This window comes from Erithacus rubecula (genome assembly GCF_903797595.1).
Source record: "Erithacus rubecula genome assembly, chromosome: 22".
In the NCBI taxonomy this organism is placed as follows: domain Eukaryota; kingdom Metazoa; phylum Chordata; class Aves; order Passeriformes; family Muscicapidae; genus Erithacus; species Erithacus rubecula.
Genome location: NC_136674.1, coordinates 5,183,807 through 5,197,066, shown reverse-complemented (window position 1 = coordinate 5,197,066; position 13,260 = coordinate 5,183,807). Strand labels below are relative to the sequence as shown.

The 13,260-nt window shown below is 42.7% G+C and overlaps 1 protein-coding gene across 1 annotated transcript; it reads left to right on the top strand.

The window, feature by feature from the left end:
• Positions 1-343: 343 nt before the first annotated feature.
• VKORC1L1 (vitamin K epoxide reductase complex subunit 1 like 1) lies at positions 344-12,998 on the top strand. Its single transcript, XM_079325052.1, has 3 exons — positions 344-580; positions 9,977-10,086; positions 10,726-12,998. Exons 1-3 carry the CDS (start codon positions 387-389, stop codon positions 10,950-10,952), a joined length of 531 nt encoding a protein of 176 aa, XP_079181178.1. The 5' UTR covers positions 344-386; the 3' UTR covers positions 10,953-12,998.
• The last annotated feature ends 262 nt before the right edge of the window (positions 12,999-13,260 follow it).

Below are 13,260 nucleotides of genomic sequence, written 5' to 3'. Positions count from 1 at the left end.
CTGAACTGCCCAGTTTCCCCCGCGTGCCAGGTCTGAGGTAAAAACGCGAGGAAAAGGCGATTTTCCCGCTGCCATCAGCCGGGGCGGGGGCGTGAGGGGACTGTGCCCTCACGGACTCCCGGCGGCCGCCAGGGGGCGCTGTGCCACGCCCCCCCCTCCCCGCCCAGGCCTGACGTGACGTCGTCGCGAGGCGCCACGTCCGGCGCGAGGGGCGAGGGGGCGGGGCCAGCGCGGGGGAAGGGGGAGGGGGGTTGTGGCGCGCCCGCCCAGCCGGCCAATGAGGGGCGCGCGCGCGTGCGCGGCGGGCCAATGAGGAGCGCGCGCGTGCGCGGGGCGGGGCGGCGCCGGGCGCGCGTCGCGGGCTGAGGCGGAGGGACGGGGCCAAGATGGCGGCGCCCGTCCTGCTGCGGGTGTCGGTGCCGCGCTGGGAGCGGGTGGCGCGCTCCGCCGTGTGCGCCGCCGGCATCCTGCTGTCCCTGTACGCCTGCCACCTGGAGCGCGAGAAGGGCCGCGACAGCCACTACCAGGCCTTGTGCGACCTCAGCGAGCGGGTGCGCTGCTCCGCCGCCATCACCTCCAGGTGAGGCGCGGGTGGGACCCTCCGCCGCCCCCGCCGGGGGAAGGGGCTGAGCGCTGCGGGAGCGCTGCCGCCGCTGCCTCGGGGGGTGCAGGGGGCCGGGGCGGCGCTCGCAGGGGCTGCGGGCCGGGCGGGGCACGGAGCAGCCCGGGAGGGCTCAGCGCTCCCGGGTGCGGCGGCCCCAGCGCTGGGCGAGCGGGGATTTACGGGTTCGTACGGGCTGGAGGCTGAGGCACCCGCAGCGCCTGTGTTGTAATCAGTGGCAATTAGGCGGAGTGACAGGCGTTTTAGTGGTAAAAGCTCGGCAGAGTGGAGTGCTGTAGCTGCGAGTAGTGGTTAAGGAGAATATAAACAAGTGCGATTGCAGGTGGTTTTGTTTTTTAGGTTTTAATTGCAGTGTCTGTGTTGCGTTTTCGTTGGGACGTCTCCTGGCAGCACGGGAGATGCTTTGGTGATACGGAGGAAATGCTTCATTCAGGGGAGGCTTGGAAGCCTCTGCAGCACAAGCCCAGTCCAAATCCAGACTGATTTCAGACGTTTAGCAGTTGTTTTCTAAAGACCAAGGGTTCTTATTTCTATTGGAAGAGTTACTGTATAAATCTGCTTCTTCAGCAAATCTGTGTATTAAGTCCTTCCTCTTTATTTTAATGAGAATTTTATTATTATTGTGTCAGTGCCTTCAGCTGAATGAGCACTTGAGATTTACTTTTTCCCCTCTTGGTGTAACCCGTGCAAAAGCTGTCACAGTTTTTATAGAGGTACTTGCTGTATCATCATAACAAGCCAGTTTGAGGGAATATTCCCATCCTCTTGTCCAGCTGGGAAATTATTGAGTCAAAACATCCAGGGAGCTCTTTTTCTAAAACCTCTTCTGTGGTGACAGAAGTGAGATTGTGTGACAGAGATCTGTTTTTCTGGCCACCTGATTTTGTTATTGAGTGAAGGCTTTAATTCTGCTTTTTTGTCTGCCTCAGTTCATCTTTAGTTTGTGAAGGTGCTTGTTCATGTCTGGTTGGAAAATATCCTGAAATGAGAAGTTTGGATCTAACTAGGGAGGAGGCTTCAATAAACTCACCAGATAAATTCAAATAATATCAGTTAAATTATGCTTAGGCTATTGAGATTAAACCCCATGACTCTCATCAGTAATTTAACTTTGATCACAGATACAGGGGTAAAAAAAAATAATGGAGATTTAAGCATTAAGCAGCTTCTTCTTGTATAGAATTGCTTTTTGTTGTTGCAGCAAATGCTGCAGTTGTGACAGAGAATTGGATGTCACAGTTCTGATGCGTGTTTACTGAACACTCAGGTGAAGGAAATTACCTGAAGATATAATCAGAATTATTTCTAATTATGGAATCAAGCTCGGTAATGACAGCATTCATTAGCAATGCTGCAGCTGACACGTTGAGTAAGACCTGGAAATCCTTTGCTGTAGGAATTCTATATGATAATGTGAAGAGTTGGGGATAAAATGCACTCCAATCTCCCAGCAGTTGCTATGGAGTGAAGCACTGCAAATGCCAGGAGAGCTCGTGATCATTGGAGCAGGTGGTGAAAGGAGTTTGTGCAAAAGGAACGTGCAACTTCTGTTCACTCCAACCATATTTGGAGAAGAATTTGCTTTCCAGGCTCTGCAGGACACAGAGGGGGAGTTCTGCTTTGAAAGTAAGGCAGGAGGGCAAGGCATTAAAGTTGGAAAGAAATTCATTTATTTTCCGTGTTGCCACAGCTCCCCATCCATCATTCTCTCTCACTTTCTCCAGCTGAGTGTTCCTTGTTCCTGCAGTACCAAAGTTTCTCAGAAACTTCATTTCTGAAAGGAGCTTTTAACCACACTTTAGATTTCACTGGGGTTGTAGACTTTCAATTTTGTATTCCAGCTTTTTCACAGGTAATTCAGATTTAACTGAAATTAACATTTATTTTCTCAATTAAGCTGTCACCCTGACAGTCAGAATTAATTGATTAGCTAATTATTGGAGTTAACTCTGCAGAGTTAACGGAGTGAGAAACTTCTGTTTCTTCTTTGGCTTTTAAATGGTTCATTGGGTTATGGGACTTTTTATTTAAGGTGGATTTGCTGATGGAACTTGGAATGTTGCAATCTTCACATCTTGAGTTTTAACTCCAAGAATGGGCTGAACTTTAAAAAGCACTTAATGCTGTTAGGATTCATTTAAAATGCATAGAATAATTAGAATAAATTAGTTAATTCCTTCCTGAGCTGACTTTCTGGTATTTTGGGCTGAGTTTTTTTTTTTCACCAGCTGTTGGTATTTCCAAGTCTTGCTTTTAAGCCAGATCTGGCATTGGCACAACAACAAGAGCAGAAATGTAAAGACTGCCAGCATGCAGAGGGAGGAGCACAGAAAATCTCCTATCAGAGCCTGACTCATGCAGAAGATAATGTTGGAGAGATCCCTTCCCAGTATCCCTTACCCAAATCATGAATGGTCAGCATATTTCAAGTTTTTATCAAGGGGAAAGTTCATGAAATAGTTTAAAAATAAAAGCTGCTAAGGAGTGGCTAATAAGGGCAGGTATTAGGGCAGTACCTCACATCTCCATTGCTAATTGCTGTATTTATTTTAAATTAATTGCTGTCTTACAGTAATTAAGTGTCAAGAATAGCTTTGTTTAGAATAAAACCGGCTAATAGCAGTTCCTGAAAAATATTTTTGATCTTGCTGTAGTTTCACAGAGGGAATTAAAGTAATAAAACACATTTCAAGTCATACAGGTCATGCTCCAGCTTGAAATAAAATGTGACCTTTAAATGGTAATGCAGAGACCCAGAGTCTTTGGATTTTGTCCATTCCACGCCCTGAGAGATTTTGGGATCTTCTAATACATTTCTGCTTTGTGTATCGATGAGCTGGAGATTCCTGCAGGCTAAATTAGTGGTTTTGAATGATTTTTATAGCCTGGCATGCATGAATTAATGGGAGAGCCTCAAGACAGCAGCACAAATGAGCAAAGGGCACATGTCAGGTGTATCTTTAGCAATATTTGCAGCTGCGTCAGTGAGGAGGTTTGGCAATAGTCAATATTGATCTTTGCCTGATTGCTGAAGGAGTTCTGGAGTCAGAATAGCATGTGGAGAATCTGGATGTCATTGATGTTTTAGGAATTCCCTGTTCTGTTCGTGGGCACTGTCATGGATTGGTGTCTTGTGTTTTAAGCATTCTGGAAAAGTTCCTGTTCCAGCCCCGTGCCATGGGCAGGGACACCTCCCTCAGACCTTGTGTTTTCTGGTGGATGCACCAAAACATCCACCTGGTAGATCCTGAAAATGCCTGTTAAATTTTGGTTGTGTGAAAGGATGGCCTGTGACAGCTGTAGTATTATTGTCTGGCTCTGCTGACATTCAGCAATCCCTTTAAACGCTGAATTCTCGTTGTGTTCTGCTGGGTTCCTGCTGGTGTGGAGCTGTTCCTCTGCTGAGTGGGTGTGAATTGCTCTAAGAGCTGCAGGTAAAACTGCCCCGTGCTGGTTTCTCAGCAGAGCACACCTTAAAACTGTTTCCCTGCATCTTTATAGGGATCAAAGTGACAACAACCCCATTGTCCAAGGAAATGGGATGTGAAGAAAACTTCCAAACCTCCCTAAGCTGTTTAAACAGGTTCCCACTGAGCTCTGTTGTGGGACAGTTCCTGTAAACTTGTCTGTCAAGTTTGCTTAATTGTAAGTAAAGAACATTATGTAGCAGTTATCATTCATGTTTATAGTAAATAAATCCATGATACCCCAGGAACTTTTTTCATTGCTGTATCTGCAAACAAATATCCAGCTATGTTTGAGGTTTCCAGCTGTTAGTGATTGGTGTAAGGTGTTAGGAGATGTAACAGAGCTTCTGCAGGGATTCTGGGTTTGCTGTCTGAGAGAAGATTGGAAGATCTGTGGTTTGGAATTGGAGGAGCCAAATTCAGTGCCACAGGGGGAGGGAGGGAGGGAGGGAAAGCCACAATCATTCCTCTGCTGAAGGGAAACCCTGCCCTGGGAGCCAAGGTTCTCTGTCCTGGGGGAGCTGGGGGGGTCCAGAGTTTTTTCCATGTGCTGGACAGGGGAGCTGTTCCAGGAATGCTGGTAGAAACCAGCTTGGAGTTTTAAAGTTGCTCTTAAAACTGCAGAAACTGATAACTCAAGTGTTCTGGGTTTTTTGTTTTTTTGGTTTTTTTTTCATCTTTCTAATAGAAAATTGATGATTTAATACTGGTACAACAGTTATTGACTGAGGCATATCTTCTATAAAACACAGCTGTGCCCTTGCTGTGGGAATCTTTTATTTTCCATCCTTACAGTTCTCACACAAACATGTTAATTTTTGCTTTTCATAACTATATCATTTCCAGCTTGACTGGAATTTGTAATAGGGCTAAGAATTATTTTGCCTGGTGCAAAATAAATTTAACAAAGTGCTTATAATTCAGATTTGGGCTTCATTTGTGGTAACTTAATAGAAAATATTATGTAGAAGGAATCAGTGCTGTTGGATTGGATCTTGAATAGCCAGTGCTTCTGTAAAGGCTGCTATAAAATAATTATCCAATGTCTGCTCAATATATTTTGCTGATCTAGACACTGAGAGTTTTTACAGACTCTTTCTGAAGTAGAGCTGGAGGATATAGAGAAGAAAACCTCATTTGGTTATGCTAAATGCTGCTAATAGATTTAAATATGAAATTAGGTGTATTGACATTTTTGAGCATTCCTGGCAAGCTTACAAATGGAAATTTTTAATCTCCTTTTTTCATGGCTTCTAATTGAAGACTTTTGCTTAATTTATTAAACCTGTTAGAGTGGCCTTGAAACCATGAATTAGGTTTAATCCAAAATCCTCTGGTGAAGCTGGAAAGAAGTTACAACCAAAGTTTCTTAATATGCTTCAGATCCTTTGACCTTTACATGAGCTTTTCCCTGGAGGCAGGGGGTGAGCTCAGCTCCCCTCTGAGAACTTCTACTCTGGACAAGAAATTCCCTCAGAAGTCCAGTGGTTCTTAAGGAAATGTGCACATCACCTGTCAAGTGTAGCCTTTTTTTATTTTTTTTGTTTCTTAGAAATCAGATTTATTGTTTCCTCAGGGTTACAAAGTGGTAAGAGGTAACAAAATAATACTCATGGGATGAGAAATAATCCTAAAATGAGAGGCTTTGAGTAAACTACTACCCAAAAACCACCCAAACTTCAGTAATTTTCTTTAGTTTAAGTACAGAATCTTTTTTATTCTTTGCCCTTTATAATGCACCAAACCCAACAACTGAGAGAGAATTGTGCAGGCAGAGCTGGTGCTGCACAAATGCAGAGGTTGGGGATCAGACAAGCCTTTGAATAATCTGCTCCCCTGAAGGATTTGATTGCATTTCCAAGCAGCTCTTGAGGACACTGGGGTGTGAGCTGGGAATTTTGTGCTTTGTTCAAGGGCTGCTGGGGCTGTCCTGTCCCAGTATGGTTCTTCCCATGGTAAAATGAAAATGTTTGGGTTAGTTCAGTTCTGGGCATAAAAACTGAGGGGTGAATGGAGAGGATGGGACTGTGCTCATCACCAGGGCTGGGTGTTGAGCTCAGAAAGCATCTGGGATATCCAGGAAAGCTCCAGGGGAGCAGGTGAAACCCCAGTTCAGAAGTTTCAGCTGATCCTTAAGGGCAGTGGAGGCCAAGGAAAACACCTTGGGGAATAATCTGTAACAAAACTATTCAAACCATCTGCAGGAGCTGTCAGAGCTGGGGCTTGGCTACAGAAACACTCCAGCATTTCCTACAGGGGCTGCAGGGGACTAATCCAGCTCCTGGCTCAATAAACACTTTTTGGTTGGTTTGTTTGACTTGGTGTGTTTGGCAGGCTTGGAATTCTGCTGCTTTTCAGCCAATGCTGATAACTCAGAGCTTGTAACTTGTTAAACTGGAAGGTTGTTTGCTTGTCCTCTAAAATACTTGAGATACTGATGGACTAAATGAGGTTCTTGTGTTCTCTTTTAGCATTTTCTGTGCTAGATTATGCTGTACAGTTTCAAGTGTGTCCCCTAATACACTGTTCTGGAATGTGGAGGATGTTCATATTTGTGCAAAAGAGATTGAAATGATTTTAGTGATTGAAAAGTGTAAGATTTTATTGGAGGTGCATCACTTGTGGAGCACAGTGACCTCAGCTCTTTTTGTCTTCCTGTTAAGAAGTAACAATTGCACACAAATAGTGCTTTAAACTTCTGAAAATGCAACATTGCTGAGCTTTGTGAAGTACCTCAAACCAAAAGGGGCTTTGTTAAGAGTGTGAATAATAACTTTCAAAACCTCCTTTTGATAAAAGACAGTGCACGTTGGACTGAAAATCACTGCAGTGTTCAATTGTAGATGTTGGGAAAGAAGATGAATCACTTTAATTTAGATTTCTTGAATCACTATTTAACTTTTTAAAGAACATTTTGAGTATTACATGCAGATAGGGAAGGAAACCGAGTTACAAAGATGTCTTAAAGGTTTGTTCCTTGCAGTTAGATCAGATTGCTTTTGATTTTTTAATGGCAGTGAAACTGGGGTGTGGTGAGAGTGGGTTTGGCTGGTGTGTTTGTCAGTGCTCTGAGTCACCTCGGGTGGCTGTGACCTGGATCCCAGCACGGAACTGCTGATCCTCAGGGACAGGAGCCACCACTCACAACCAGGAAAAACTCGGTGAAATCACATCTGCTTTCATCTTGTTGTGCAAGCAGCTCTGTGGTTACTACAGGTCATTTTGCTTGGCATTCTTTATAAAAAAAAAAAAAAGGATGCAAGTGAATAACACTTCTTCTAAGTCACTTTTCTGAGTTAATTTTTTGCAGTTTATCTTGCTATTAGGACTTTCTTCTTGCTATTTGTTTGCCGTGTTTTTTTAGACTTTCAAAGTTATCATCAATCTGGCAATTCACACCTGAGTTTGGTGTGAAAAGGAACATTATCTACTCAGTTTTTATCCTTCCTCCACTTGCTGGCAGAAGTTCCTGGATCTCTGTGAGTTTTACAACCTTAATAAAATTAGGAGACTATTTAGACTTTTCAGTAGGGAAAGGGAGTATACAAAGTAAATACATAAAGTCTAAATACTTTGCTTTTCAGTTTGATACAGAACACTTGCTCCCACTCCAAACCTTATAAGGCTGGGCAAAGTGTTCTGTGTTAAACCCCAGGCTGCTGAGCTGGAATAAGATGTGAGATTAGACCTGGACTCCATGGGCTGAAATGTAATACTTGATGTCCTCAAAGCTGCCACAAGGCCAGCAAGACCCTTAATGAACTCCTGCATGTGGAAAAGGCTTTTTCTGTGCTCTGACCTTGCAGCTCTGCACAGATCACTCCAGGACTGACTCTCAGAAGGGCTGCAACTCATTATCCTTCCACTGGCAATGTTTTATCCTCCTGCAGAACACCTGCAGGGTCAGGTTGTGTAAAATCACATTTCTTGATGTTTGAAACTGGAGTTTGCTCTCAGGGTCTGCTGAGCATCAGAAGTGAGAGAAACCAGGTAGGGATGGATTCAGCATCCTGCAGTTATTTGGAGTATTTGATGCTGAACCTTTGCCCATTTTGGGTTGTGCAGGAAAACCTGAGTGTGTTCAAATCATTTTAATGTCACCCTGCAAAGATTTCTCACTTGGAGACCAGAACAATAAACTGAACCTGTGGATGGCAGGCTGAAGCATCTATAAATGTGGCAATACAGAAAAATAAGTATAAACTATTAAATGTAAAAATGATAATTCCTTTAATATATTTGTGTGGCTCTTTAATGCAGCCTTTGGAATTTGGACAACTCAAGACAATTGTTACATGTGCTGTGACCAATTTATCAAAGGAAGGCTCAAAAATTAACAGTTCTCATTTAAAATCCAGATAACATTAGAGGTATGGGAGAAAATCTCACCATAATTGAGATTCTTTGTTATTATTGTAATTTCCACAGCCCCAGAGTTGCTCTGGGATGGGAGCAGAGAGCCAGGCACTGCTTTTCCCTGCAGCTCCATGTCTGGGATGCTGAGGCTCTGTCCCCACACACATTGTCTGTGCTGCCTTGAAGCTTAATATTGGCACTAAAGTTTCACTTTTAAAAGATTCCAGACCAAACTAGCTGAAAATATGTTTAATTTTTGACTTTTTATACAGTAAATCTGCTTTCTAAGAATTGGGACTGCTGGGTTTCTTGGGGAGAAGAGCACAAGAATATTAATAGTGAATTTAAACTCAGTCTGCAATTAAAATGATGAGTTTAATGAGTTTTGCACAGATGGCCATGAGACTAGAAAGTGTTTTGGAGGTGGTATTAAATTATCCTTATTGTGGTGCCTCTTCCTGTGAGAAAACTGCTTGTGCTGTGGTGATGGCAGGTCCTAGGTGAACATCCCTGCTTTGTGCAGGGCCAGACCTGAGCTGTGTCCTGGTTCAGCAGGGCCATTTCCTCCAGGACAAAAAACTTCCTGGAACTGCATTTTCCTTGGAGCTTCCTGCTGCAGCAGGATGAGGAATGGCACTTTTTACCTTGCTCAGTTAAACTGGTAATGGGAAGCAAACCTTACATTTGTGTAGTGCTTGGCTTGATGCTCCAAAAATCTGCTGGCAGATGTCCCCAATGTGCTCTTGTGAGTTAAATTACCTTGGAGCAGCAAAATAACTTCATATTTTCAAGTGACACTAATAAATAGGGTCCTCACTTTGCTCTTACAAATAATGGTGTGATCTGCCTTAGGGCATGGAATTAATGGTTTCTGGCACAAACACATTTGCTAATTTAATCTTTTCTGCTGCAGGAAGGAGGAGGAGTTTTGTAAGGCTTGTTCTGCTTTCTTTCTGCTTTCTCACTGGGAAGTTGGAAGTGACTTTGCAGGGATTTCAGGTGTTGGTTCAAAGTGTCACACTGTGCAAGAGCTCCAGGCAAGGAGGGCTGGGGATCTTGTGCTGGTGCCATCCTCAGCTCGTGCTCCTGACAGATTTGGGTTCCTCCTGAGCTGAGGAGCAGCTGAGGTCCAGATTCCTGCCCTGATTCTGCTGCTCTGGTGCACACAAGTGAGTGGTACAAATCCTTTCCTCAGCTTTGTGGTGACCTTGTGCCCAATTTACTGTGGTGCAGAGAGCTGCTGAAGGAAGTGCTGATGTGACAGAGCAGCTCCAAAGCAGCCCTGGGAGGCAGAGGTGCTGTCAGGGAAGTTCCAGCTGGGTGAACTCCTGTGTCAAACACTTCCATCAGCAAGGTGTGGGATAAAGCTGTGCACAGTGCTCCCCCTATTGCTGCTTGGTTTTCCAGGAGAATTCCACATCACTCATGGCACAATCATGTCTTTTTCTTTCCCCACCAGCCCTGAACTGAAAATGCTGCTGGAAGGCAGTAGGTGGCCAAGTAAGAGTTAATTAGTTTCCCTGTTTTACAGATGGGGTCGAGGATTCGGTCTCTTGGGTTCCATCTTTGGAAAGGACAGTGCAATAAATCAGTCAAACAGTGTTTTTGGCCTGGTGTTTTATATACTACAAATGCTGCTGGGTAAGTATTCATTCCCTTCAGAGCCTGCAGTGTAAAGCAGGGCTGTGGGGATGAAGTAGAGCAATATCCATTGCACTATCTGCAGGAAACCAGATAAATGCTTCTGATTTTTATATCTTGGGGTTTTTTTAGCATCAGTCTAATGATGCATCTGTCCAAAGGGCTTAAAAACCCAGCTGATAACAAGAGTAATTGGATTTTCTCCTGATATGCTATTAATAATCCAAGTGTGAAGACAGTTTCTGTGCTGGTATTTTCACTCCAGTATATTTGGCATTGGATTGCATGGTGGAAAAGAGGGAATAAAAATGGAATGGGCAAGGAGTAATGGAGAGAGCAGGCAAAAAAGTGCATGAAATATAATTATATCTATTTCTTGGTAACTCTAGGTTTGCTATAAAGCTGTTAATCCTAACAGAAATAACTTGACTACTAATTTTCCTCTAACTCAGGAATATGAGGATGGTAAATCCTACCCATTCCTTATCACAGGGATGTCAGACAGAGCTCCTCCAAATACTCCCTTCCCAAGGATGATATTTTAACCAGAACTGTGTATAACTATTGCTGAGTGGCTGAATTTGAAGGAGTTTTGCTCTGTGTGGAGAGGGCTGAGTAACTTTGTCTCTCTTGTTGCAGGTATGACAGCGAGTGCAGTAGCAGCTCTGATCCTCATGACATCCTCCATAGTGTCTGTAGTAGGGTCCCTGTACTTGGCATACATTCTGTACTTCGTGCTGAAGGAATTTTGCATTGTCTGCGTGCTCACATATTTGCTGAACTTCATTCTCTTTATCATCAACTACAAACGACTAGTTTATTTGAACGAGGCCTGGAAGAGGCAACTCCAACCCAAACAGGAATAACCCCTGCTGGAACTTTTGACTGACAGTCTCAAGACCCAACTTCCATTAAGTTTATTTTGCAGTAATTTTTTTATTCTCCATATCAGACACTTTTTTTCCTCCCTTTCCCCCCCACCCCCCCCCTCCCCGAGAATCATAATGGAAAATTTGAATTATAAATTTCAAGGGGCCCCAGATAATTTCTCTGTGCTAATCTTCAGTTTCAATGCGGTTATGAAAGGAAACTCTGTAACAATCAAAGACAAGCTTTAACTTTACTTTGAAGGAGTTTTAGCCACAGCAAAATCTAGACTCTCTCTCTTCCCCCTCCACTTGTGAAGTGGGTAACACTTGCTAGAAAATATCCTGTATATAAATTCAGGTATAACAAGATGTGATCATGACATGAAATATTCTAGACTAGCATCACCATATTTAATGTTGCCATGTTTACAGTATGTGTATTTTTTTTCTTCTTTTTCTTTTTTTTTTCTTTTTTTTTTTTTTTTTTAGCTGATGGACTTAGATTTGACTAGGACTTATACTGTAAATAAAATTAGAACTCTTGGTTTCATCCCTGGAGAACTCACTGTCCCATGGGTTTGGTTAGGAGCTGTCAAAGGGTTCAGCTGAGTCGACTGACACGATGGAAGAAGTGACCTCTAAAGAACATGGAGTTGCTGCTCTCACTGTTGTGCTTTCACAAGAATGATGCTTGGGGTTGGTTCCATTTTTTTCTTCTTCTTTTTTTTTTTTTTTCCTTTTTTTTTTTTTTTTTTTTTTTTTTTGTCTCCAGTAACAAAAAATGGAATTAAAACTGAAACCTGAAGTATGTTGATTAAACGACAACCTCATTAATTTCTGTACAGAACAAAAATAGCTTCATGTGGTCAATGAAAAGCTGATTTGCAGATTGGGGGATGGATGAAGTGTTCTTTGAAAGGACTCCATTTCCAAGCAGAGCTGTTTCATTGGAAGCTGTGCTCAGCCAGCCAGTGTTACTAATGTTTGATGTTCTATGAATGCTGCAGTATAGAATTGCAATTTGCAGTGGAAACCACTGAGTGAGCAGGATAACCAAGCAGTGCACTGAAAAAGCAGTTCCTTAATTGATCTTGGTCAGGATCTTTGGTTTGTGCTATATTGGGAAATGAACTTTAGGCCTGACAAACACACACAGAGAAGATCTCTTGGAAGGGCAGCCTGTTTAATGGGATAAGTAAGTCAATGTGCTCCTGAAAATGAAATGTGATATAGTGCTATCATTGCTCTTTCTAAGAACTAATTGGGAAAAAAAAAATTAAACTGCAGATTTAAACAAAGGAACAAAATTGTACATGTTGTTTCTGCACTCAGTATTCTAAGGCTGAATGTTAAAAGTGCCTTCTGTCTTCAAATCTTAAACCAAATACTTTGTGTTGAACTTGGCAGGCAGAAGTGTCCTTGCTTTAAAAATGAACAAAATTCCCAGCAAACCTGCTGGGGATAGAAGAGTATTAAGAGATCTGTTTTTAGTTTTTAGACTGAGAAGTGGTAGCAGTATTGTTTTCAGTTTAATTTCAAAGGTTGATGTGATTTGGAAAAGTGAAATACTTGTGTTTCTAACTGTGAGACACCAAAATGTGTGGGTTCAGCTATTTTCTGTAATTGGTGCTGTGCTGCTTTTTGCCCTTGTCAGTTCAAAATGTGAAGAATTCCAACTGCATGCCCATTTATTTAAAGAACTAATTTATCTCCTTTTAGATTCTCATTCTCAAACATGAATGTCAGAGAGACACTTCCATTGTAAGTGGATTTTAAACACTAAGGATAAGCTACTGTGAAACGGGCAGTGTTTCCACAGAGCAAAACAAGTCTGGAGATTGAATTCACAAAATTAATATTTAAATTACTACTGAAGTAATTCTGGTTTGTACTAAGGATGGAGGTGGAAACTGCTTTTCTGTACAGAGTTCTGTGGTGTGAGTAACATCTGTTGCATGTAACACTAAATGACTTGTCCCTCGTCTGACAGTTTTAGCCAACAATTCATTAAATGAGTTTTGTATTGACCAGAGTATAGTTAAAGCTTGTCTTGATGTTTAGTTCTGTCTCTCAAATGCCTTCCACTTTGATATTAAGGGGAATGAATGATGTTGAATTGGTCCCTCAAGGTTTGGCTTTGTTCTCTGCCAAGCCTTGAGGCAGTAGCAGTGTTTAATGTGTTGTATAGATTTTATTTCCATGCATTCCTGTGATCTACACTAAAGGCATCTTTTATTCACCCAAGGAAGAGGTGAACATGTGCTGCCAGAGCAAGCAGCCATGGAGATAAGTAATCCATGAGTAC

Excerpts from the sequence above, each read along its gene's own strand:
- VKORC1L1 (XM_079325052.1), top strand. The coding sequence starts at position 387 with ATGGCGGCGCCCGTCCTGCTGCGGGTGTCGGTGCCGCGCTGGGAGCGG. Across the intron at positions 581-9,976 it reads TCCGCCGCCATCACCTCCAG|ATGGGGTCGAGGATTCGGTC; the intron begins GTGAGGCGCGGG and ends CCTGTTTTACAG. Across the intron at positions 10,087-10,725 it reads TATACTACAAATGCTGCTGG|GTATGACAGCGAGTGCAGTA; the intron begins GTAAGTATTCAT and ends CTCTTGTTGCAG.